We start from the raw sequence: 27,350 nt of genomic DNA, 5'->3' as shown, positions 1-27,350 counted from the left end.
GCGGAGAGGAGGACACACACAACAGAGGAGCAAGGCGTCGAGAGCAGAGAGGAAGGGCAGAACGATGCGGCCGAAACACCCTTCAAAACGGCGAAAATCGCCCAAAAATGTGACACTGGTCGGGGTAGATGACGGTGGATAGACACGGCCTCGGAACTGGGTAAGAATTTACGAGTAATCTGACATTTCTAGCTGTAAAATACGAATCGGGTGTAGCGGGCAATATGGTGGATGGAACGACAATTAGACGCAGTGTTGTAAAAATGGCCATGGAGTGTTGTCAGCGAAGAATACAGAAAACGATGTAGAGAGTGTAAACTGCATTTAATTGTGTTTTAGTTGATGGATTTTGCATGTTTGTTAGCTCTGCTTCGAGTTAACGTAGTTAATATTTCGACAGACACATTTGTTCTCGACTTGTTAGGAGTTATTTCAACCTACGCATTTAAAATTGGCTTTGTCCTTGAAAGGACAAATGCCCTTGTCTGAATATACTCGATAAAAACATCAAGTATAAGCAAATGTTTCGTCTTTTTGAATGTTGTATTGTGACAGCATCAACACAACAAGCTGAAGCAGATTTTTGTTTCTTTTCAGTATAGTAGTTTTTTAGAGGTTTTTCACCGAGTTGTATATCAAAAAAATATTAATAAAATTGATATTTTTTCACATTATCTTACAACAGTGTACACATGTAGTTACTTACAATATTTAGCTAAGTAATAGATGCCTAATACTTAATAATTAAAAATAGTTCAAATAAATTGTAACAAGTTGTCTAAATGTTCTAAATATGACTATTGACAATAATTCGTCCATTGTAGACACTATACATAAACTATACTAGATTTGTTTGACAAATAAAGGTTCTGCATGTGATACAAGCATAGATATACTTCGAAATACAAAATAGGGTGTTGGCTTTTAACCCTTTCAGGCACTGAATGGAGAAGTAATTTAAATATGTACATTAATTGTGTTTGCTATTTACATTACACCAGCAAGATATGTAAAGTAAAACTGTTAGAAAGCCTCACAACAATAAGCATTTGGATTTAAGGAAACTTAAAATACTGTATTAAAATAAATAAAAAATAATAGAATCTTAATATCACCGTCTCACGGACAAGGTTGTGGATTTATCCACATATGATGGCCAATACTACACATAATAAAACAGATTACATACAATATTTTATAATAGATAGTTGCATCTTAAAACTATATTGTTAAATCCAAAGGATTAGTACCACCCTGAATATGAAAACAAAATGTCTTCTCAAAGCTATTCTCGATAGGTTGTCACTGCTTAAGACCAATTGAGTTCCATTTTGAGCCACCAAGACACACAGATGAAATATTTATTCAGATTAAGTATACTATGAGTTATTAATGATTTTCTTAATATGTTAATGAGCTCAGAAACATTCTCGCAAATTACCTTTATAATATCTTAGCACAATTTAGCCTTCTATTTTTTATGCCAGCGTAAGTTGCGATTTTGTTAATTGTAACTAAAAATCCTCATGTTTTGTATTTTGCAGGGATTCCCTTGATGATTCACATATTGCGTCAACGAAGAAAAGAGATCACCTGACCCGAGCTCAATGGTATGTTTTGTTTTTTAAGCCTCAACTAGCTTCATTTTCTTTACTGCTACATACATGTAGCCAGTAGGATGTGCTGTTGTCACATTTCCTCTCTGAACATTTATTTTTCTATTTTAAAGGGTTGACATTTAGCCACCATGGAGTCGCGAATTGGGGCATTCGGGTGATTCGCACTGCAACGGAGATCTGTAAGTATATTTTTTAAAGTAGATTAAATGTGTGCAGGAAATTCATTGCATATTATCTGTGCATTGAACTCTTCAAATTCGTCAAATCAAATCGATAGTTTTTTCCTGACCCCTCAAACGTAACCGAATAAACGGCAGCGTGAACAGTGTATTCTTTCACTTGCGTGTGTATGTCATTTAGAAATACCGCTTGACGTTCTTGTATGTATTTTCTGTACATTATAGGGGTTAACTTTGACTGAAAGAGTCATGTTTGTCAGGACAGTTCTGCCCCCTAGTGTATAATGTGCCAAAGATGTACATATCATATATATCGTACAAATATGCGTATGTGATCTAACACCTGGCTCGGGGAGATGCATTTCATGGTTAGTTTTAAATAATTATTTAAATTCAGGTCATATAAATTGTAGAGTACTTTTAATTCTTCAGTGGTTTTGACATACCATTAAAATAGAGATTGACAGTTAAGCATACTTCTGAAATGTAATTGCCATCATAGGCTGCGCATAGAAGTTGTCAAACATTTTTTTTATACGTAGTTAAAGCATTCCTTTATACATTTATTGTTTTTAAATACTCAGTTATTTGAAAAATAACATTCAGATTTGTAATATGTTCACGATGGTCTTTTGACTAGCTAGCTCACCCGTGAAGCACTTACAATCTTTGATTTATTATTTTTGTCATAACATGTCTCTTACAATAAAAACAACTGACGATCATTACATTCATATCAGAAATGTATGAATGTATATGATCGATGTTCATTATTTTATCATGCCACTGCTTTTGGTTTGTGAAACGTGGAAAACGATTTCTCAGACAAAGTTTATGCCAAATAAAAGTATGATCAGTGTCTCCTTTAATAGTAGCTGGGATGATGTTTGCCAAAAAATAATGGCATTGCTAAAACTTTTGTACCTAAAATGAATAAGGAAAATCTAAATTTTAAACATGAGAAATGTCTTAACTTGCAACATAAAAACAGTCTAAAGATGGATAATTGAATATTTTCCATGGACATTGCTTAACTGAACTAGACTGGCACTCGGAGAGGGTAGACCTTCACAATAGGCCAATGGTGCATTCACTTGCTCTTGGATGGTCCCATTTTCCCATCTGGAAACCCTTCTTACACCTCCAGTGTGTTCATGAGCTTCAAGATGTAATGTGGAAACAACATGGACGCTGCAATGAAGATGTGTTGTATCTTACTGCTCAGAGCGTTTCCGAATTGTTATTCTGGCTTGAGGGGGCTTTCACGTGAATTTTCCCAGTTGGGAACTCATTTTTCGTATTATTCCGACACCACTAGCACAAATGCCCTTATCTCGCGTTGTTAATGAAAGTAGAGCATAATTCTTGTATCGGCTCCGTAATTCAGATCTTCTCCCAAATATAATGTGCTCTTCCATGGCCCATGCTACACCCTTTCATCAAGTATCATGAAATTGCGTAATCCCACTGACTGGCAGACAGACAAAACGAGCCGAAATCATAACTTTGCGGAGGTAATAAAAGTGATAGCAAGTATCTGTAGAAAAGGCTAGAAATCTCAAAAAACATAAAGGCAAAACCATGAAGTGAACAATACGAATTTTCCTCAGAGTGGCCTATAATGGTTCACGTCTGCATACATTTTTAGTTAAAATGCAGTGTGAGTCACTGACCGTGTACTACAGGCATTGTTTTTTCTGTCGTGAAAAAAAGAACACAGGTAGTCTGTTTGTTGCAAACCCCTCAAAAGTTCATAAATTATGATTATTGGTCAGATTTGCAATAGTTACGTAGTTATAATAGTTATGTAGTTAAATTGGTCTGGAGGTCTTGTTAGTGACCGTGATCAGGGATCGGTGTGGATGTGATGTATGTTGACATGGGTGTAATTCATTGTTTTTTATCTTTTCCACAGTGAGACTGACTGTGAAGATTTTCGAATTCCGGAAAAAAAGAAGACTGCTCTGTAAGTTTGACTTGAGTATTTACTGACTCGCTAAATATGCTCATTAATATTACAAATAGAAAATTGGACTTTTATAGAGATTACTTTATGTTACCCATTCAGTTAGGTTGAGGATACAGATTACTATTGTAGGCAGACTTAAACCTACATTTATCTGGAATACTTATGGCTGCCATTCACTTTCAGATCCAAAGCTAGCTAAAGATCTAGATGTTAGCAGGCAGAGTTTATAAACCAAGGCCAAGTTTTTAAATGTAACTTTATGGTAGTACATGTGTAACAATTTTCATCCTGTGGCTACTTTCATTATTGTTATTGATAATAATATATGCTATTTTCTTTTACTGTGGCTTTGTGGACAATGGCTGCGTTGCCTCCTGCTGGTACTTTTATAGGCACGGCCACATTTCTCCAAGAATTTCTATGTTCTCCATTTTTGCTAAAAATCTCTGATAGGAATTTGGTCTTAAAAGTTTAACCATGGCCGATACCAGCTCACAATTTTATTTTACTGCCGTATTTTAACATTTATAGAGCTACTATGGAATTTTTTTTCTGATTTTGAGCTTTAGATATGTGAAAATAGCTACTGTTTTGAAGGGTTGCTTTATTAGTTATTGGATGCTATTACGTTGTCCATCAGTTGGTCGATCGTGTATTTGCTTTGATGACTTGGGTAAACATTTAGTCAATTCAGGCAGTGGATCTTAATTGGCATACCACATTGTATGCCAGCGGTTTCTTGTTTTGATCGCAATCTGTTTTGAACATCACTGTTGTTGCGTAATTGTTACGTTTTATGCAAAACACATGTTGTGAATTTGGCTAGCTCTTGACTCATCATACCTCTGGTGGTCAGTTGATGAATTTATTTGCAAATTGTTATAGTATTTACTGAACTCGCTGTTCATTATGCTGATTACTTTGCATTTACCCAACAATATATCAATTCGGAGCAATACAACAATTTGACAGGTCTGCTATTATCAGTATATCTTGCTGCACTTCTCACTGTATAACTTTGTACTAAGAATTCCTATGTACGAGATTCTGCCAAATCTTTTTATTTATGACATTATGCATAAAAAGTTGTATTGAATGTCGTAGTGGAATTTAATACAACAACGTATGATCTTAAAATTAATAAATTATGACGATGGATTACAAACGCACCCAAATCTGTAGTTGGCGTGCATCATGTTGATATGACTTAATTCCAATTTAGCTAATTTCCTAACAGCTGTATGCTTGCACTTAAACTCATTTTAGAATAACGCATTCACGTGCGCAACGCTAGCTGACGCAACTGAAGCTAGCCATGTATGTAACTAAACTATTAACATTTTAGCCTAGTTTAGCATGCCTTCTTTAACTTCTGGACAGTGAATCATTACTCATTTCAGTTGCACTGTGGGCTTACAACTTTTCCTTCCTTTTTTTTATCCTATCAAGACGCCATTCAACTGGATAGTGCTGAAGTGGAGACAGCGTTGTTTAACGTGAAGATGGCAAAGTGGCAGTTAGCTAAATTTTGCCAAGATGAAACCTTTTTGACTGGACCTTTTCACTTGGATTTTGGTTTTGGTTTTTTTACGACGACATGGACACTGGAACACCTGTTGCTGGCTGTATAGTGGACTTGAAAAATAACATTGTTTTTGGGAAACACAAAACCGTACATTTGATATTCAAATGTTGTTTTTAAAAATAAAGTGTATATCCTCCTATTTTTTTTCCTGGCTTTGTTTCATTAGCTTATTTACCAGAAAATGACAAGAGGCTATCTGGCGAATATTTTGATAATGTAGATAACGTTGGAAGTGCATTAGCTCGGTTATTGGTTTTAATATTTCTGCTAATCCTACATTTGGTTAGCATTGACTTCGTGTCACGACTCCTCAATGTTTTCTTATTTAGAAACTAGCATACGTGCTTACGGTAAACTTCGCCTACTGGGTTGATGAAACTCTTAAACTACAAATTTTACAAATTCTACAAGGAAAATTATCACTCGATTAGTGAGATAAAAGGATAGTGATTGAAAAAGAGTCGGTCCCATTGGAAAATCTTAATCCAATAAATGGTTGAAGAATGTAATTATTTTGGTATGGTCTAATGCGACTATAAAAGGCTTTAGTCTAAACAGAAATGGCTTCCAAAGGCTCTCTAAAATGGCTTCTGGTTGTCCTTCTTCCTGTCTGAGCAGGAAGTGATGTAATTGGTGCAACAATAATTATATACTTTTTAAAGCCTCTCAGTATTCTTACTTTCTTTATGAAGTGAGAAGTAAAGGTCTCAACTTCAAGCCTGGGGCTGAGAATAAATGTAAGTTGATATAAAACCAAATTTAAACATAATAAAAGGGGTGGGACTTCACATCACCTGAGTGGGGTAAATGGAAATAACGTCAATCAAAGGCAAAGCTTACAGAGCTAGGAAGGAGCTCTAGATGGCGGCTGAGCCTTGGGAAGGGTGCCATGGGCTTTCGTCAGACCGTTTTTCTTGCCCGTTTTTCGACCGAAACCGCTTGAACTTTTTGAAAATTGAATTGCTATGATAATACGGTCGGTGTTTTAACGAGAATTAAGGCATTTTTGAGTGTTTTTCGGGCTGTTTTTTCGAGCTGTGCGAGTCGTCTGTGCAGAGGGAGTGCTTGTCGTTGTTTTCCATACTGGGTTCTGGCAGCCATGGCGCGCCTCCATTTTTAGTGTGCTGCTCTCCTCCGTCGCTCTGAGTCTGACAGTAGATGCAGACTTTAAAGGCCTAAAACCTTTTCAAAACTAGCCTCTTTTTTGTAATTTATTGTATAGTTATTACTTTTTTGTTATTTTCATTCGAGTCGGATAAAAGCCTGTGATAGAGCGAACGTGAATCTAATAGTTAATGTATAGCTTACCACCTTTTTTCACATTGAATTGGTCTGTTTACATTGTGTAGTGAATAATTTACTTATTTTCTCATCCTTAAATCTTATTTTTCTTAACCTTCATGTGATGACGCAGTTAAAATTAATTGCATGCGGCTTGATCCGTGGACTATATTGAAAGACATACGTTGGACATTTAACGTATTGTAGCAGCACCTGTAATTTTTCTAAGCTATATTTTAAATAAGCGATGTAAATAATGATACTTAAATCTTTCGGATTAATGCCTTTTTCTTAACTCGTGTCGCATCGCCAGGGTTTTAACTGCCATCCGAGCAAAGGAAATCTTGTGGGACTTTTATGATAGTTCATCCTTCCTCTAACTTTTTGACAGCAAATACCAGGACAAAACACCCTTTCAGAGATTTTCAGGATACTATCATGATGAAGAATAAAAGTAAAAAACAAGACGATGAAGGATCGACTCACAGCAATGCATCAAGGTATGACCTTTTACTTTTTACCCTTTTCAAATCTGGTGTGATTGTTTACCATGTCAAGCATGGTTGATCACCTGTGTATACATTTGCAACATGGTTTTGATAAAGTGTACCACTGTCATGAATGACCTTGCTATTGTTTAATAGCCACACCCTGATTTTCCTACCATTTCTTTCTCTCAATACTGAGGTTTCAGGCCTGTGTTAAGAGTTAACTGCTTACAAGATATGTTTGTTAGACCACAGGAAATGTCATTTGTTCTGTATTATGTTGTATGATTTGCCACAAATGTTTGATGCCCTATCGCTTTAATGTAATGACCTTGTCTAACTAGTTGCTACTGCATTGCACCATTTTTTATCAACGTTGTTGCTTGGTTTTTATTTATTTCAGAAACGATGTATTGCTTTGGTTTCACTTATGATCAGTAGTATATCCAGTCTTTTAGATGAGTTATATATATAACATACTTTGCCATTAGTTCTTTGACCTTTATATCAGTTTGCATGTGACTGCAAATGTACATTTTTATATCAATCTCATCTTTTATCTGGACCTGTATTTCAGTGTCAGGAATTCAAACTTTGCTTATGCTTATCTCTGCTCATCCAAGCCCTTCATCACACATATTTAATGCCATGTAAATCATTTTGTCTTGTTTTTAGATGAATAGCAAAACTTAAAACTACTTCACTCTTGTGTATTAAGACATTATGTCAGTGTTCACATGCTTTTATACCATGTCCTTTTAACCTCAAACTTTTTATTTATTTTCAGGAGAAAGTTATTTTTACTTTTGTTTTGGGGGCCTTATTGCAATGGACAGTTGCCATTTCAAATATCTCTTAACACACAGTCTAACTGTTTATTATTATTATTATTATTATTATTATTATTATTATTAGTTATTGAATAGTTTTCACTTGTCAAGAAACATATTGTATCTGTTGATGGATCACATACAGTGAAGTTTAAATTGCCCTTTTTGTATTATGAATAGCTATGTGGATATTGATGGTGTTAGTTAAACGTATGTCTTCAACATGTTTTGATGCTTGTGATGTTACAGAAAAAAAACAATGTTCCTTTCCATTTCAATCTGGCTTTATGTGTATAAAGGCTAAAAGTCGTGGCACTTAAATATGACAACTTTTCTTTTTACAGTGTTTGCTGTTTCCCCCCCCTGTTGTTTTGAATTTCTTTAGAAAGATGGTAAATATGTGCAAGTGTGTATCTTATCATCCTCAGGTATCTGAATCTTCAAATATCAAAACAAGTGGAAACACAATTTTATTTTCATCAATAAAGATGTTTTTAAAACTAATATCAGTAGCATTTGCATGGTGTCAGAACAATGCAGGATTACAGAAACTGTACATGTGGCTAGCCATTATTTAAAATAATTATATTGCATAGATGCTGTGGCCCAACGTAAGTTTTTAGTGCTAGAATTGCTGCCATGTTTTCACAACAAATAATTCAGCCTGATCACAATAGACTGTTGTGTTTTTAGATAAAGACACAGACGTTTGGATACTAAATGCAGGTAATCAACCTTACAGCATTTTACTGACTGTACACTGCAGCAAGTTACATCACACTTGTAGTTTTTCTGTGTGATCTTGTGGCAGCCATTTTAGTATGTTCAGCTGTGTGTGAAATATGTCCTTTGCTTCTGATGACAGCCTTAACTTTTTAATACCGATAGATGATCATTGTAGGGCATGCACACCAGCAGAAAGAGCAACATAATGTCATGTGACTTAATCTGACATTGTGTCTTACAAAAGTACTATATTCATGCTCTCCTGAGTCACAAAATGGCCCTTGCTTTGTGTGCCTAGCTTGCTCACTTGTCTGTATTAAAACTCAGCACAGAACTACATGGAGGAGGGACAGGAATAGTTTCGACATTGGAGAGTCTGCACACTGTGCTGTGATAGGCTAGAATTCCACCTAGCAACACGCCAGCCAATAGTAATTCGAGATTTTGTCATGTCCCGCCCACCTTTGACCTCATCTGAAGCGGAAGGGGCCATGCACTTCCGAGTTAGGTCAACGAGGCTGCTCATGGTGCAGGCTGTGAAATTTAGTAAATCAGTGAAAAATATTAACATTAACGCCAGTTAGTTCCAATAAATTAATTCATGTTTCTCTTCAGTATTAATCCCATAGTTGTATAAATGTCAGGATACAGATGTAATTCTTTACACAGTAAGACAAATGTAAATCCTTTGTTCTTGAAAAAAACCACCCAATAGATGAATTAAAGATTAAGCCTCTATACTCATTTTAATCTTTGAAAGACACATCTTTCTAAATAGATGCACGTAAGGCACTGATTCCTACAGATTTATTTGAGTGCAGTGACCCCAGGTGCCCAGACGAGGTACTACACGCAGAGAAACCCAGACAGGAGAGGTCACCATTCAAAGAGACGTTTTATCCACTGATGACCCCTACTACCTACCTACCCACTAATACAAAATTGATACTTTTGTATAACGTTTTTAAAGTAATTGCATCAGGATATACCCCTTGACATGTACCATCTTGTTTTCAAAGGGGTCTCAAATACATTTAGATATCACTAGTTTTTTGTGTGTGTGAATAAATTACATTATGCGACAGTGGTTACCAACCAGGGGGGTTTGGACCTTTTTTTAAAGGAGACCAAAGATTAAGATTGTTTTCTTTGTTGTTGCTTTTTAAATACACTTTTCTATTCGACACAATTATGTTTATGTCTCTATTATTTAAATTTGTGTAGGGAAAAAACACTGTAAATCCTTCAAATCAATCAATCAATCTGAGATGAACAAAAATCACAATTTTCTTACTACTTACAACTCGTGTTTAGCTGAGGCCGTAACCTGTAATGATGGGGTCATAAGTAGAGACACTGATTCAATACCAACACTTATTTGCCAATCTTAAGATTCTTATTCCTCCACACACAACAGTATCAAGTTTAGTGAGGATATGAGTGTTTTCTGTGTTTAGTTTATTTATTTATAGTCCTCTTCATTATATTAATTATTTGCAGGTTAGCAGAGAGGAAATATTTAATACTAAGTAACCACTCAAAGAAGTGATGCCTTGTTAAATGATAGTTTAGCTCAGTTTGAACTTGTTATAGTGATGAAATACTGTCAAAGGCTTTACAAAATGACTAAGAGGATTTGTGTGCCTTAGCGCGAATGAGGTTATTCTAAGACCGTTAGCTGACTAAGGAACATGCTGCATGACGTAACTAGGTTTCTGTTTCCTCTCAGCTCAGTCACAACTTACTCATGCCATCAAGCTCTTGTAGTTTCTCCATGTCCGAGTGAGCGTGTGTGCACTTTGAGTTGGAAAAACACTTTTAAGTTGCTGCCACAACCGTACTCTGTTTTGCCATGTTGTTGTTGTTGTTGTTGTTGTTGTTGGGTGTACATAATTATGTGAAACATAGCTCAACATATCCCTTGCAAAATCCGAAAGAATGAACATGTTCTTGTTCCTGTAGCAATTCAGCCTCAGAGGAATCCCACCGCTCTGCGTCGGAGTCGGGGAGTCGGTCAGAGAGTGAGCATGGCAGTGAGAGGAGGAGATCCCACAACTCCGAGTCAAACAGCTCCTCAGAGTCAGAGAGTCGCTCAGAGTCAGGAAGCGAGTCTGCAGAATCCAAATCCCAACAAACCACAGCAGAAGTGAAAGACAAGCCAGTTAAAAAGAAGGAGCGTCTGGCAGATGTGAAGAAGGTAAAGGTCACTGAACCTTAGAGAGGTACCCAAGTCTTCTGTGGCGACTTGCTGTTTCTAAAGCAGATTAAGGTTCATGTCTTCTAATAATGGAGATTAAGTCAATTTGAGATTTATAAAGATCCGTCATGCACGGCAGTTGTAGTTGCAGTTTTAGTTGCTGTGTCCCAGTTCAATACTACGTCCTAATCATAAACGGGTTGAGTGTATTCAATGACAGAAAGTATGCATACTTTAACATCCTTGAATGATAAAGGTGATATGTGCTGTGTTGATGTACACTAATGTCCCATAAAGCAATGCACAAAGGAAATTGAGGCACTGCTCAGCTAGTAGGTAGCAGGTGGTGGTAAGATAGCTACAGAAACATCTAGGAAAACGGACAAAAGCATTGAATCTCAATGAAAACACATTCTTTGGTCTTCCAACGTCCACTGTCTTCACCAGTAATTACTGTAAATCCCAATCTATAAAATTAGTTAATTTGTAATACTAACAGCAAAAACAGTGACAACTAGCATTCAGCTATTTTGACAATTGATTACAAGCAAAAAATGCCAAGAAAATCCCCAATTATAGCTTCTCAATTGTGAATATCTGCTTCTTTTCTCTGTTTTTTGTAGTTGTAAACTGAAAATCTTTGGGTTTTAAACTGTTGGTCTGACAACTAAGACATTGCAATTGTATTTAAATAATCTTTATTTGCAGCCCAATCTTACATGCTTATAAATTAGAACGCAGAATGGGATTGCGACACGTTATGTTTGTATCGTGATGCAGAAAGTCAGCAGCTCTCTGATAGCAGTCGATCTCTGTTTACAGATGTGGGAAGAACATCCTGATGTGTATGGGGTCAGGAGGTCAAATCGCAGTAGACAGGAGCCGGCTCGTTTAAACATTGGAGCTGAGGTAAGCGGAATACAGACAATGGAACAATAAATACAAATGATACTAATATGCATCATGGCATCGCTCTGCACAATTTCCTCCATTGGCATCAACATCAAGCCACTGCTGCCACCTAGTGGACATTATAAAGAAGTGCTGTTCCATTATGGAAATAAAGCTCTTACGGAAATGCACACCTGCTGTGCTGACTGTATTTACAGGGTAGCAGTGACTCGGAGAGTGAAAGTCCCAAGAGAAAAACATCTCGAGCTAAGAAAAAAGAGTAAGTGTGAAGACTGAACATCTTTGGGAGCGTGTATTAATGGTAACAATTTATTTGACAGTACAGCACCACATTCTTTCAATTCTGCCATGTCGAGACACTTATATTGAACTCCACAATTTTTCACAAGTCATGTCTGTTTTTGTCATTGTGTTGCCATGCTGTGCTCATATTGTGATTATTATTACCATCTTATCAAGCTTGTTTGTAAATGGGTATCTGTTTGTTCCGAATGGGCTCAGTTAGTTTGAGGCAGACGGTTGAGGCTCTACATTTACATTGAAATTTGATTGGTCATATTGGGTTTGGGTTGACACCCTGTGGCCAGTATTTCATGAAATTAAAATTTGGTTATAGCGGTGATGGGCCTTGAGGGTGAACTTGTGGCATTTTTTTGTTGTAAGAAATATCTGGAAAGATGATGACTCAAATGATGAAGACGAGGAGGAGGAGTCTTCGGAGAGTTCAGACAGTGAGCAGGAAAAAGTTAGATCCAGACGACTTCCTGCTAGAAGGTAAGAGTGTAGCGGAGCCTGGCCATCAGACAGCTACCCAATCATCTCCAATTCATTCCATATTGTGTGAGCAGTTTTGTTTCCCCCCCTTAACTTTGGTGTGATGTTTATACCTAAACCATGCAGCCTGATATAATAAAAAAAAAGAGACCAAAATCACTGACGCGTGATCCAGGAGGTTGGATCCTCATCTCTCAGCTCTGTGTGTTTTACAGACCTCAGACCAAATCCACTGCCAAAAAGCAGCTGTCTCAAAAAGGCAGAAAGTCCAGGAAACAAGAGTCTTCTGCTGAAGAAGATGACGACGAGGATGAAGATGACGACGAGGATGAAGACGACGACGACACTCCAAAGAGACAGACTCGAGGAAGGGGTGCAACAAAAGTCAAAAGGTGAACCCAAAGTGTTTTATCTTCTCAGAGATGTTGATGTATTGTTAGTCCAAGTGGCCCGTTTGTCCAGGCAAGTGATATTTAGAATTTCCTTTTTGGTGGAAGTGTTCTCTGCGCTCACCCTAGCACAAATCTGAAGACATTTTCATAATCAGTCAAACCATCATCTTATCATACTGGATTTAGTCTTTGGGCCCATTCTGTTTTTTTCTATTTGTTTCATTATATTTTTGGAAAAAAACAGTAGTCCCATGTGTCCAAAGACTAAATGCATATATATAGTAAATATAGACAAATTAAATACAAGGTTTTTTTTTTCATTTGATCGAAAAAAATTGCAAAGTTGTACTTGCCGACTAGACTTTGGTATCAGATTTCAAGACTTAAGACCAATCGGAACAAATGTGGCATTTTCCTTATACTAAATGTAATCTTTGGGCACAGACGGGTCACACGGGGACTTTTTGTTTAGTTTTCAGGAACTCCAGACTAACGTTTTCCACTTTGTCCTTATCTGCTGTGTCACAGCTATAAAGAGGACCAACATGACTTTGAAACGGACTCTGATGACCTGATCGAAATGACAGGGGACGCAGGCGAGGAGCAGCAGGATGATGACAGTGAGACCATTGAGAAGGTTATGGACACACGGACGGGCAAAAAAGCAGGTGATGCACTTTCACTTGTCTCTTAACATTTCGAAAACCCTTTTATGTCTCATTAAAATACACGTTGCCGCATGGACACAATCTAAAATGTGTTTTTTTTCTTCCTCTTCTAGCCACTGGGGCTTCCACCACTGTGTATGCTGTGGAGGAAAACGGGGACCCGAATGAAGGCTTTGAGCCTGAGAATAATGAGGGGGAGACTCACTATCTGATCAAGTGGAAGGGCTGGTCCTACATCCACAACACATGGGAGAGCATGGACACTCTGATACAGCAAAAGGTCAAGGGACTAAAGAAACTGGACAACTTCATAAAGAAACACGATGAGCTCACTTCATGGTGAAAATCTTTGTCTTCATGTTAACATTAAAAAATGTTTTTGCTGATGTCCCATCTTTCGAGAATTTTCACCGTTTATTCTGTCGGTAGGTTGAGGAGGGTGTCCCCTGAGGATGTCGAGTTTCATAACTGCCAACAGGAGCTCGTGTCCGACTTGAACAAGCAGTTTCAGTTTGTGGAGCGTATTATCGGTAAGAATTCAATATCAAATGTATTTTCTTTTATCCGGTAGTGCTTCAGATAATCTTTTTTTGTCGCACTTAAGCGTGTCACTAAAAGGAATTTTATTATTAACAGCAACAAAAACAGCAAAGACACCAGGATCCGCTGACTTCCCCTGTAAGTCCATCTTCTAATTCTTCACCATCACTGTTACATTCTGTTGGCTGCTTTGGTGTACATTTCTGTGCTTTTTACAAACGTTACTTTTTGTAAACATTTGTCTTCCTGTTTTGTTTTTTTTAACAGCTCACAGTCACAAGACTCCATCCTCGGATGAGCCAGAGTACCTATGCAAGTGGATGGGTTTGCCCTATTCAGAGTGCAGCTGGGAAGACGGAGCTTTGGTTGGAAAGAAGTTTCAGCACTGCATCGACAGTTTCACCAACCGACACTCCAGTAAAAACGTCCCCTCGAAAGAATGCAAGGTAAAACGTCAAATGACCCAAAATGGTCTAGTCTTTAAACCTTTTCACTTTCATTTGAAAATTGTTATATTTTTCTCCTCCTAGTTAAAGAAATGTGTTTCTAACTATCATTTCAGGTGTTAAAGCAAAGACCAAGGTTTGCTGCTCTGAAGAAACAACCGTCGTATATTGGAGATGACAACCTTCAATTGAGAGATTATCAGCTGAATGGATTGAACTGGTTGGCTCATTCCTGGTGCAGGTACTGTTTAAATGAGTATAATCATTTGTGTAATATTTGTAGGTAATCAGAATCAGAAATCCTTTATTAGTCCCACAACAGGGAAATTTACATCGTTACAGCAAAGAACATATTGGGTAAAGTGCTGAGCGCACGATAATTAAATACGTACAAGTACAAGCGGTTGAGTAGTTTCTAAAGAGGAATATTGCACATGGAGTAGTTTGTAGAGAGGAATATTGCACATGGAGTAGTTTGTAGAGAGGAATATTGCACATGGAGTAGTTTGTAGAGAGGAATATTGCACATGGAGTAGTTTGTAGAGAGGAATATTGCACATGGAGTAGTTTGTAGAGAGGAATATTGCACATGGAGTAGTTTGTAGAGAGGAATATTGCACATGGAGTAGTTTGTAGAGAGGAATATTGCACATGGAGTAGTTTGTAGAGAGGAATATTGCACATGGAGTAGTTTCTAGAGAGGAATATTGAACATGGAGTAGTTTGTAGAGAGGAATATTGCACATGGAGTAGTTTGTAGAGAGGAATATTGAACATGGAGTAGTTTCTAGAGAGGAATATTGCACATGGAGTAGTTTGTAGAGAGGAATATTGAACATGGAGTAGTTTGTAGAGAGGAATATTGAACATGGAGTAGTTTCTAAGATGAATATTGCACATGGAGTAGTTTGTAGAGAGGAATATTGCACATGGAGTAGTTTGTAGAGAGGAATATTGCACATGGAGTAGTTTGAAGAGAGGAATATTGCACATGGAGTAGTTTGTAGAGAGGAATATTGCACATGGAGTAGTTTGTAGAGAGGAATATTGCACATGGAGTAGTTTCTAGAGAGGAATATTGAACATGGAGTAGTTTGTAGAGAGGAATATTGCACATGGAGTAGTTTGTAGAGAGGAATATTGAACATGGAGTAGTTTCTAGAGAGGAATATTGCACATGGAGTAGTTTGTAGAGAGGAATATTGAACATGGAGTAGTTTGTAGAGAGGAATATTGAACATGGAGTAGTTTCTAAAGATGAATATTGAACATGGAGTAGTTTCTAAAGATGAATATTGCACATGGAGTAGTTTGTAGAGAGGAATATTGCACATGGAGTAGTTTGTAGAGAGGAATATTGCACATGGAGTAGTTTGTAGAGAGGAATATTGCACATGGAGTAGTTTGAAGAGAGGAATATTGCACATGGAGTAGTTTGTAGAGAGGAATATTGCACATGGCCTCATTTGAAAAATGGGCTTTTAAAAAGTATAAAACCACAACTTTTTTTTCTTATTCTTTGTCCTCAGGTGCAACAGTGTTATCCTCGCTGATGAGATGGGGCTTGGAAAGACAATCCAGACCATCTCCTTCCTGTCGTACCTGTTTCAGCAGCACCAGCTGTACGGACCCTTCTTAGTGGTGGTGCCTCTGTCCACGCTCAGCTCCTGGCAGAGGGAGTTCGAAACCTGGGCCCCGCACATGAACGTGGTGGTCTACCTCGGGGACGTCATGAGCCGGAAATCGGTATGTAGAATCCTGAATCTCTTGCAGTCTGCTGCTATCTCCAGCGTTGGCTACATAAACTTACGTTGTCGCTCCTGTTTCATGTAGATCCGTGACTACGAGTGGGTGAACCATCAAACGAAAAGAATCCGTTTCAATGCACTATTAACCACTTATGAGATTCTACTTAAAGACAAGGTGGGTGCAATGATCAGTATTTTCCCTTTTTAAGATCGTGTTTATCTTTTTAATTGCGCAGTATGTCTGTGCATGAACACAATCGATCACTTTGGTGATTTAACATTTGTCTCCAGGGCGTGCTTGGGAACATCAACTGGGCTTTCCTGGGTGTGGATGAAGCTCACAGGCTGAAGAATGACGACTCCCTGCTGTACAAAACATTGATGGAGTTCAGGTCCAACCACAGGCTCCTCATCACTGGCACTCCGCTGCAGAACTCCCTCAAAGAGCTCTGGTCACTGTTGCACTTCCTCATGCCCGACAAGTACGTCCCGGCTTAGACGTTTAACATGATACTGGAGAAATGCAGGGAAAACGGCATCAGTTTGAATTCCAGCCAGGGATGAGTGACGATTGTTATCTATGTCGTGCACAACAGGTTTGCTTCCTGGGAGGATTTTGACAAGGAACACGGGAAAGGAACAGATAACGGCTATCAGAGTCTTCACAAAGTCCTCGAGCCCTTCCTTCTGCGACGTGTCAAGAAAGATGTGGAAAAATCTCTCCCTGCCAAGGTGGAGCAGATCCTCCGTGTAGACATGACTGCACAGCAGAAACAGTTCTACAAGTATGATTTTATTCCTGTCTTTTGTAACTTTTTCTTTCTTTTCTTTTTTTCCTCTCAAACCTCTTGTGCAAGAAGCTGCATTTCTCCTCCCCATTAACTTAATTTGTTCCTCAATATTTCCAGGTGGATTTTAACGAGGAATTACAGAGCCCTTTTCAAAGGCACCCGAGGCAGCTCCTCCGGCTTCCTGAACATCGTTATGGAGCTTAAAAAGTGCTGCAACCATAGTTTCCTCATAAAACAGCCTGAGGATGTAGACTCTGAAACGCAGCAGGAACACCTGCAGGTATGTCTCCTTATGAACTCTCTTTAGCTCCCAGCAACTCCTCAGGATATCTCTTCTCCGCAAAATAAAACTAGTTGTGATGTAACTAAGATGAAAACAGTCCCAAAAGAATCCTCAGTGCTTCCTAATGTTTTCCTGACACCCTAACTTTGTTCCTTTTTCAGAGTGTAGTGAGGGGCAGCGGGAAGCTGGTGCTGCTGGACAAGCTGCTGACCAGACTCAGACAAAGAGGCAACCGAGTCCTGATCTTCTCCCAGATGGTCAGGATGTTGGACATTTTGGCTGAATACCTCTCTAAAAATCGCTACCCATTCCAGGTAAGATTTACACATTGTCAGGGATGCTTTGTTCATGTTTAATACTAAACAGTTCACATACAAAACAATTTACTATGTCAGGGCAACATTCAGGTCCATTGTATGGCACTGTAGTCATTCTGAGTGATTCTATCGACACAGGAAAACCAATTCCACCTGATATGTGTTTGTGCTCACTCAAAGGCAGGCAGGGCATCACATGCACACTTCTCTGCTTGTCAGGTGTTCACAGATGAAAGGGAACCAATGTCAGTTGTTCATTCTGGTAACAAGATGTGTTTGTTGGAACATAAAAACAGTTTTTGATGACTTTTTTCATTAGTATTTGCAGAAAAATGTCACTAAACGTTTGGTGCCGTCTGTGTTAATGATTATTATCATACCATCAAAATACAGCTGACTCACCAGTATCGCCAGAAGCTGTGTCTAGATTGACAGTTCATTTTTGACTGTCTTTATTAGTGTTTACAGTGCAGGGGGCTTTTGGGGTGTTGGGTGGGTTTGACTCGGATGAGGATCGGATGTCAGTGTTTTGAACACATACTGCGCCAAGCTGAGACCTCATGTGGTTATTTATATCAGACCATACCAACTCCTGCCAGTCACTCGACTCAGGTTGTTTTTGCTTCGGTGTTGATCAGTCTGAGCGTATAGTCTGGGTACAAAAGCGTGTCGAGCAGAAGGATGCCAAGGTTAGAGCGGATCGCTGCCCGGAAAGTCTTAAATGGTTCATTTCTGTCTCTCTCCTTTTCAGCGGCTGGACGGTTCTATAAAGGGAGAAATTCGAAAGCAAGCACTTGACCACTTCAATGCAGAAGGCTCAGAGGTATGTATACTATTAATTACATTTCACTGAGTTTTATTAATAAAGTAATACATTCATTCTAAGACATGCACACTATATTTGTTAGAATATTTGCATATCAAAAAAAGCAGTCTTACCTTAAAGCAGGGGTGGGGAACCACCGGCCTCCGGGCCGTATACGTCCCGCGAGACCATTTGATCCGGCCCTCGAGGTAATTAGTAATTTTCGTAATTTTCCTGGCCAAGGTCCTTGAACACAACACGAGCGGAATGTGTCATCACGTGGTCACGTCATGTCAAAGAACTTCAGTGTTAAACGAGACGGTCATTGACATCAGTAAAACGCAGCGCGGCGAGTGTAAAACAGAGAAAGCTGGATGCGGATTGTCGCACTTTCCAGGAGAAATGGACGAACGATTATTTCTCTGTGGAAGTAAAAGGCCAGTGTGCCTAGTTTGTGCGGACGCTGTGATGTAAAATAATCTCGAGCATCATTACAGTAGGAAACATGTCAAACTGCACGAGCTGAAAGGACGAGTTAACGCTCTTCGGAGTTTGGCCCAACAAGCAGCTCTCTGCAGAGCGTAACATGAAAACATGGAAAGATAGAGAGGTAGACCACTACACCAAGAACAGACTGTTCCACCACTGTTGTGCAATTATCACTGCTATTTACAATATTCACTTTATTTTCTATCAACCACTTGGAACTTATTATTTTTTATTCTATTTAATTATTGTGTACTGCCGTTTTACTTCATGTGTTCTTTTGCTGTGACAAGATAAGTTCCCCGTTGTGGGACTAATAAAGGATTGTTTTCTGATAAAAGAATAAAAGAAAGATACATGGATAAAAAAAGTTGCTTTTTTTGCACAGCATAAAAGAAAGGTGAAATGAATCTGTCTTAAACATTTTGCAGAGGTTATGAGTTCAATAATTAGTATGGCCCTCGAAGGATGTTGTAAAAAATAAAAATGCTCTTGATAGGAAAAAGGTTCCCCACCCCTGCCTTAAAGGGATGGTGATGTTTTAAACAAACACACGGTACATCTTTCTGCTTGTTTCTGTATTTCTTTATTTGAAAGCTGTAGCAGGTGAAGTATATATTTTATAAAAGGTCCAAAAAAGATAAAATATACATAATTTCTTGAAAAAAGGTCTGAGGTTGAAGTACAATTTAATTTTTCACTTTGCTCTTATTCCTAATGCAAGACAGTGTGTGTGTGTGTGTGTGTGTGTGGGGGATTATTGCTCGGTGAGATCTGTATTAACAGTGTCATCTGTTTTCCAGGACTTCTGCTTCCTGTTGTCCACCAGAGCTGGAGGTTTAGGGATAAACTTGGCCTCGGCAGACACCGTAGTCATCTTTGACTCTGACTGGAACCCTCAGAACGACCTGCAGGCTCAAGCCAGGGCTCACAGGATTGGGCAGAAGAAACAGGTAATCCATGGCTCTAATTGTTGGCTTTCACTGTAGAGCTGCTGCTGCTGCAGAATGTGTTGTAAGTATGAAACTGAAATCTATGCTTTCCTGTCATAGGTGAATATTTACCGACTGGTCACCAAAGGGACAGTGGAGGAGGACATCATTGAGCGGGCAAAGAAGAAGATGGTTTTGGACCATCTCGTCATTCAGAGAATGGACACCACTGGTCGAACTGTACTGGACAGCAACTCGGGGACCACAAAGTAAGATGTCAGAAATCCCCTTGTTTCTTATTGAGATACTAAAGCGATCTTTGTGTTTTTAACTTTGCTGCTTTTTTGTTTAACAGTTCAAACCCATTCAATAAAGAAGAACTGACTGCCATCCTCAAGTTTGGTGCCGAGGAGCTTTTCAAAGAGGCAGAAGGAGAGGAGTCTGAACCACAGGTATTCAAACAACAATAAGTCCATGCATTCAAAATACCTGTGTTACATATTTGTGAAATTAAACCTGAATGTCTTTCTCCCTGTAGGAGATGGATATTGAGGAGATCCTGAGGTTGGCTGAAACGAGAGAAAGTGACCAGGGATCAAGCGCTACAGATGAACTTCTGTCTCAGTTTAAGGTAACTGTTGTGTACTGTTTTAAAGACTCTTATCTGAAGTCGTGTCAATGTCAGACATCGCTCTCTTTCAACTTCTAATTCCTTCCTTTCTTTGCTCCTCCTCATGTTGCTGCAGGTGGCCAATTTCTCCAGCATGGAAGAGACCACTCAAGAGTTTGTGGATAGGCCCGTGCGGGAATGGGATGATATCATCCCTGAAGAGCAGCGACGCCAAATTGAGGAAGAGGAGAAGCAGCGGGAGATGGATGACATCTTCATGCTGCCCAGAAGCAGGAGCTCTAACAAGAGGGTAAGAGGAAGGACAAATGTTATTTTTTTTAACTTTTAGCTTCTATGTACACATTTCAGCAACAGTTGCAGTGAATTGTTGCATCTCAGATCCAAACTTTAAAATGCTTACCATCGTCCAGCGGCTTAGTTGGAATATGTTCATGAGGTGTTGCTCTGCTCTTTCAGGCTCCGGTCAATGACAGTGACAGTGACGTTGGCTCTAAGCTGAAGAACCGCTCCTCAGGCTCAGAGAGCGAGACGGACGATAGTGATGACGACAAGAAGCCAAAGAGAAGAGGCAGACCCAGAGCCCGAAAAAACAACGTGGAAGGTTTCACGGATGTAGAGATCCGCAGGTGAAGTATTTAGTGAGGAATCTTTTCTGGTGTTACGTTGAAGTCTCCTTTCATGAACACAATCTAAATATATTCATGATGATATCATTAACAGGTTCATTAAGGCATACAAGAAATTTGGATCGCCACTCGACAGGTAAGCATTGTAAATTATAATAAATGTATGGCTGCATCATTTGTGTGCATGTGTTTCTTTCCAGACAACTTATATGCTTATAATTAAACGGTCAAGTGCTCCTTTCTGTATCCAGGTTGGAGGCCATCGCCAGAGACTCTGAGCTGGTTGACAAATCCATAGCAGACCTGAAGAGACTCGGTGAACTGATTCATACGAGTTGTATGACTGCAGTGCAGGAGCACGAGGAACACCTCAAAGAGAACCCAGTGGAAGGTATGTTGGTTGTCACTTGTTCAGAGTTCTTTGACATGATGCCGTTTCTTCAGGCCCACAAAATGATGCATGTTGTTATTATCATTGCAGCCAAAGGTCCTGGGAAACGGCGAGGAATTAACATCAAGATCTCGGGAGTGCAGGTCAATGCCAAGTCCATCATCCAGCACGAAGAAGAGTTTGAGCCCCTGCACAAAGTGGTGCCCTCCAATCCTGCAGAGAGAAATAAGTAAGATATCGCTGCAGATATAAGGAGGAGCGCAGGCTTCGCATTACGTGGAAGATAAAATGTTAAGCATTTGTGTTGTAGATTAAATTTGACACGTCTCTGTTTCCCACAGGTTCAATCTGACATGCAGGGTGAAGGTAGCTCACTTTGATGTAGGACTGGGAGCTGCAGGATGACGTTCAGCTCTTGCTTGGTACCTATGAGCACTGGCTTTGGCAACTGGGATCTGATCAAGACGGATCCTGACCTTAAACTTGCAGATAAGGTAAATGTCAAATGTTTCGAAACGTTCGAGATGATTGAAAATCTAAAGAACCTAAGCACACACTCTGCTTAAATAAATCCATTTATTGTGTGTATGTGGACCAAAACTGGCACGTCTAGATATTGTAAAAGCAGATCTGGTCACAAAGTTGGTATATATGTATAAGAACATTGCCAATGCAGCTAATTTCTCTATTTTCCTTTGTTAGCACTTCCACCATAATCAGCACCTCCTTTTAAATCATGTATCAGTTTAACGTTTTACTTCCCTCGGCGCAGATTCTCCCAGTCGATACGAGCAAGAAGCCTCAGGCCAAGCAGTTGCAGTCGAGAGCGGAGTATCTTCTCAAGCTGCTGAAAAAAGAACAAGACAATGTGGACCTGTCTAAAACAGGGGACGAGGTATGCTGCTATTAATCCCAGAGTAACTCATCCATACTGTTTTCACCACATAGGAGTTTGCCTTTTGACCTACCACCCACACAGCTCAAACAGTCTCTTCCTCCAAAGGTCAAAGTGAAGAAGAGGAAACCTCGGGCGAAAAAGGAGAACAAGATTCTCAAGGACGAGCAGGGCAACGACATCTCCTCCCCCCGCCTGTCCGACAACCCGTCAGAGGAGGGCGAGGTCAAGGTCAGTGTCACCTGCTAGTCTGTAGGTTATGGGCTGAGTTATGCTCCTGTGTCCAGGTTTCCTCGGCCTACAGTACATGTATGTATGTGTGTGAAAAGTCTGCTTGTAGCTGATGTGCTCCTCCTTAAAAACAATATTACTTCAAGTATTGGCTTTGCTTAGTTTTTTTCCTTCCTATTTTAAATACAAGTAGTGTTTGGTAACAGTAAAAGCAAAGATTTGTTTTCTAGTTTTCACAATGTGACCCAGCAAAGCCAATATAACTGTAGACCTCGTCATTTATTGCATCAGTGGGCCATCAATCGTGACAACAGACACATTTAAAAAATATGAATCTTGGAGATTGCCACTTTAACATAAAGGTGTAATTCGGCTTTGATAAACGGAGCAATAGTACATTCGACTGGGTAAATCCAGCCGAATCATTGCCCTCTCTTGTTATATGAACTTCTCTTATAGTGTTTAACATGTGTTGTCTTGTTTCGCATTTGAGCAGGATGATGGAACGGAGAAGTCCCCCGCCAAGAAAAGACAAAAGAAAAAGGACAACAAAGAGAACAAAGAGAAACAGGGAACTCCTAAAAAGGAGAAGGACGGGGACAAAGAAAAAAAGGGTGCCAAGCCCAAAAAAGAAAAGGTATTTCAGCAAAGTATTCATGACCTTATCAAATGTGCTTTTCTCAAACTGTGTCAAATGTACATGGACATGAGGTTGATGGAAAATTGTGTGCAGCTAAAAGATCATAGCTAGAGGGTCACGGCTTTCGCCATCCTGTGAGTAATCTATTAACGGTTTGAATGGCCGATGTGGGTCAGTTGTCTTTATGTTCTGTGTTTTCGTATTTCAGGCTAAAGGAGCCAAAGGGAAAAAGACTCAAGGTCCGGTTCACATTACTGCTGGGTCGGACCCCATTCCCATTGAAGGAAATGAGGATGATGAGCTCGACCAGGAGACTTTCAGTGTTGTGAGTTTCTTCTGTAATTCCCGTGCAAAGATGAAGCCAGTCGAGTTTCTGAACAATGCATTACAAATATATCGGCAATTTGTGCACGTTCGCAGTGTAAGGAGCGCATGAGGCCGGTGAAAAAGGCCCTGAAGCAGCTGGATAAACCAGATGAAGGTCTGTCTGACCAGGAGCAGCTCCAGCACACTCGCACATGCCTACTGAAGATCGGAGACCGAATCACAGAGTGCCTTAAAGCCTACAATGACCCCGAACATGTCAAAATCTGGCGGCGGTAAGAGGATCAGACATTACCTTTTGTGTGAAATGAATCATGATGCTGACCTGTTTAACTCTTGATGATGATTTGTTCCTTTCTTCGGCAGAAACCTCTGGATATTTGTGTCCAAGTTTACAGAGTTTGGTGCACGGAAGCTTCACAAGCTTTACAAAATGGCTCAGAAGAAACGATCGCACGAGGAAGAGGCAAGTGGTTCCTGTTTCTAGTTGTTATCACTCCTGGTTTGTCAAGTGTTATGAAATGAACGTGATGCTTTGTACATGACCGACACTGAACATATCCTGGGACATTTCCAGAAGGAGCAGAAGAAGAAGGAGGATTCTGGAGGGCGGTCGAAAAACTTCCGACCGGAGCCCTGTGGTTCCAGCCGAGACTCCACGGGTACTCAGTCGTCCTCCAAACCTGGATCTCACTCGACTCAGCCAAGCCCCCACGGACACCACAGAGAGTCGTACAACTCTGCGAACAAGCGCCACTTTGGCAATGACGGTGCGTGCGGATAAGATTATTTTAGTTTGAGGCACAGATGCCTTAGAGGTTCTGGCAGGCAGATTTGAACATGGCCAGAGCCAGAGTAGCTGTTTCCAGTCTTTGTGCTAAGCTAAGCGTGTCCTGGCTGCAGCTTCATATTCACCAAACAGACACAAGAGTGTTATCGATGTTCTCATTTAACTCTGAACATGTTCTTCCTCAAAATGTTGAACTCTTCCTTTTATGAAATGACTTATTAAAAGACGCTATAATAAAAATAAAAGATCTTTTACGTGTTTCTTTACAGATAGAGGAGACTGGCAGAGAGACCGTAAATACAATTACCCAAGTAACAGCAACCAGTCATGGCAGGGAGAGCGGCATCACACGTATGATCGCTACAAGGATCACTATGGTGATCGACGTCCACATGGAGACTCGTACCGCAGCTCGGGCAGTTACCGCAACAACAGCCCCTCTCGAAAAAGGCCATATGAGCAGTACGGCAACGATCGGGACCACAGGGGTCACAGACCCTATTATGACAGGTGAGAGTCGCTGTTTTTTTGTTTAAAGATTTTTTTACTTTTTACTTTTTACCCAAAGTTAAACAAAATGGTAATGATAGAAGAGTGCTTTTCACATACTTGTCTGGACTTTAAATATGTCGTACCACTGGTTTTTAAAAAATGCAATAAATGATATTCCAGGCATTCAGATCCCAAAAGAAGACGTCCTGATGAATTCCGTCCCAACTACCACCAGGGAAGGGAAGGCCCTCCTCAGGACTTCAGGAGGATGCCAGAGCACAGGTCAACAGGTCCACCTGGGTCGGAGCACTATAGCGCGCCCTTCCACTCGGACAAACCCGCTCCGCAGCTGGACCCTCGCTCCCCGCAGACGCAGAAGTCTCCCCAGGACTCCCGCTCTTCACCAGAGCGGCCTGTAGAGCCGAATGCCTCGGCAGATTCAAACTGGAACAACAGGAAAACATAAAAGTATGCCAGTGCTGGCTAAGAAACTGATCTGGGTGTTTTATCCAGGGTCAAAGCCACACACATGCTGCTGATGGACAAGTCTGGACTCGCCAATCATAAGCTTACAGTTGGAAAGGGAATCAACATATATCCTCTTTACCAGCAAAACTATTTTTGCTCTTTCCCCCCAAATGACTGGCTGTGAATGATGTGTGCCCTGAAGGATAGTATGTTTTCTTTCCGTCATCTTCAAGATGAAAAGAGAAGTAACACAAGCATCTTTACTTAAATGAATTGACTCAAGTCAGTCAACCGTGGTAAGACTGAGTGGAGTGCTTATGGATGCTTAGTCCCATGGACTATTTTCTAAGGAGAATTTAGGATACATGAACTGCTGACTGATCTCAATCCTAAAAGTGCCTGAAGGCTTTGGCCTTTCTGAATGGTAAATGTATGGGACTATTCCCAAAGGAAGCATGACGTGGACATTCTTTTTTTTTTTTTCGTGTGTGTTAAGCTTTAAGTCTGGCAAATTATGTCATATGAAGATTTCAGTACAGGAGAATGTGTTCATCATCTGCACCTTGAAAATGTTAATCTTGAACATGTAGCTGAACTGAATCACCACGTGGGTTTTTTTTTTTTTTTTTTAGTAAATTCGCATTGCTCATGTGTACAAATACTCCTTATTTCTGTAATTGTGTCGCTATATAAATCACTGCAATCCTCTTGCTTTGTTCACTTTTACCACTTTCCCTCTTAGTGGGCCCAATGAAATGGAAGCTTTGTAAGCAGTATTTATTGCAACATGTGCAAAGGCTCATAACACTATTACTTCGAACAATCCTTTATAACTGCCTTTCAGTATTCTGATGGTTAAGAATGGTACTTCAGTGTAGTTTCATCATTTCATCTCTCCACCTACAAGTATGTAAGTACTCAAGTCTGAAAATACTATGTGATAAAACATTTTCTTTCCTTATCTATGGTTTGGCAAAGCTGTTGCTGGTAGGTTGTTAAAGGGTTATCAGGAAGTTGCCGATGACATTGCATTATGTTTATTACCTTTGGTCACTCTACCTGTGCCAAACTTGCTCTGGCCCTCCCAATAGTTATTTTTTTTACGCTTGTCCATTTGTGCCTTATTTATGTGTGTATTATCATACTGTATATTGTTCATGGACGGTACTGGGGCCTAACAAAGGCAGGATGTAGTATTACAGTCTAATTTTAAGGAAATTGCTCTGAATGAACTGGTTAAGGGATCATGTATTCTGGTAATCACTATGTGGTTTCCAAAACAGCTGAGGGAAAAGCGTAAAGAATTGATGCGTGTTTCGTCCAGGGCACTTAGTCGACCTGTTGCGTTGAACAGCCAGCGCATCTTTTCTTCCAACGTTAAACAAGCTACAGTTCCTGTACCATATGCTCTTTAGGAAAGTCTAAATCATTTATATTTGTGACAAAACCACTCTTCATGAGAAATGTGCTGTACATATGTTTGGACATATGTAATAAACTTTGTTACACAATGAAAATGCCTCTACTTTCATTTTCTTATGGCTGGCTTGAATAAAATCCTCCCGATTTCATTATCATATAGTCTCTTCTACAATAGATAGTCAAGGCTGGTATGTATAAAGATTCATCTAAATTATAAGTGACATTATTTTGCTCTTATTTATACAATTAAGAGTGACATTCATAAATATAGTGTCCAGACCTCAACTCTCAAATTATTTAGGTCTTCCAAGTCGCTCTATTAATTATAAAAAAGTTCAAATATATTACCCGAGTTGTGAAATACAAGAATCTTAATATTTAATATTTACAACATTGGTCTCTGTTTCCTATATCATTTCTTTTTATTGTATTCTTTAGCACCTTATATTGCAATTTTGCACAAGGCATTATA

At 39.5% G+C, this 27,350-nt stretch overlaps 1 protein-coding gene across 1 annotated transcript; it reads left to right on the top strand.

Moving 5' to 3' along the window:
• chd2 (chromodomain helicase DNA binding protein 2) lies at positions 1-26,973 on the top strand. The gene is given in 44 exon segments (XM_029434773.1): positions 1-160; positions 1,545-1,610; positions 1,730-1,798; positions 3,714-3,764; positions 5,217-7,133; positions 10,640-10,874; positions 11,697-11,783; positions 11,984-12,045; positions 12,450-12,560; positions 12,776-12,952; positions 13,481-13,620; positions 13,734-13,959; positions 14,050-14,150; positions 14,257-14,298; positions 14,428-14,606; positions 14,723-14,847; positions 16,136-16,352; positions 16,440-16,529; positions 16,646-16,836; positions 16,951-17,139; positions 17,263-17,425; positions 17,590-17,742; positions 18,497-18,568; positions 19,840-19,989; positions 20,089-20,237; positions 20,324-20,420; positions 20,507-20,599; positions 20,715-20,888; positions 21,056-21,225; positions 21,320-21,361; positions 21,477-21,616; positions 21,707-21,845; positions 21,958-22,000; positions 22,002-22,052; positions 22,054-22,110; positions 22,389-22,511; positions 22,620-22,742; positions 23,236-23,379; positions 23,591-23,707; positions 23,803-23,981; positions 24,073-24,172; positions 24,284-24,476; positions 24,766-25,006; positions 25,169-26,973. Coding segments are annotated over 40 exon segments (5,514 nt in total). The 5' UTR covers positions 1-160; positions 1,545-1,610; positions 1,730-1,798; positions 3,714-3,764; positions 5,217-6,990; the 3' UTR covers positions 25,455-26,973.
• The last annotated feature ends 377 nt before the right edge of the window (positions 26,974-27,350 follow it).

This window comes from Cottoperca gobio, chromosome 6 (genome assembly GCF_900634415.1).
Source record: "Cottoperca gobio chromosome 6, fCotGob3.1, whole genome shotgun sequence".
NCBI classification, from domain to species: Eukaryota; Metazoa; Chordata; class Actinopteri; order Perciformes; family Bovichtidae; genus Cottoperca; species Cottoperca gobio.
The sequence above is the reverse complement of the archived record's forward strand: the minus strand, read 5'-3'. Positions and strand labels throughout refer to the sequence as shown.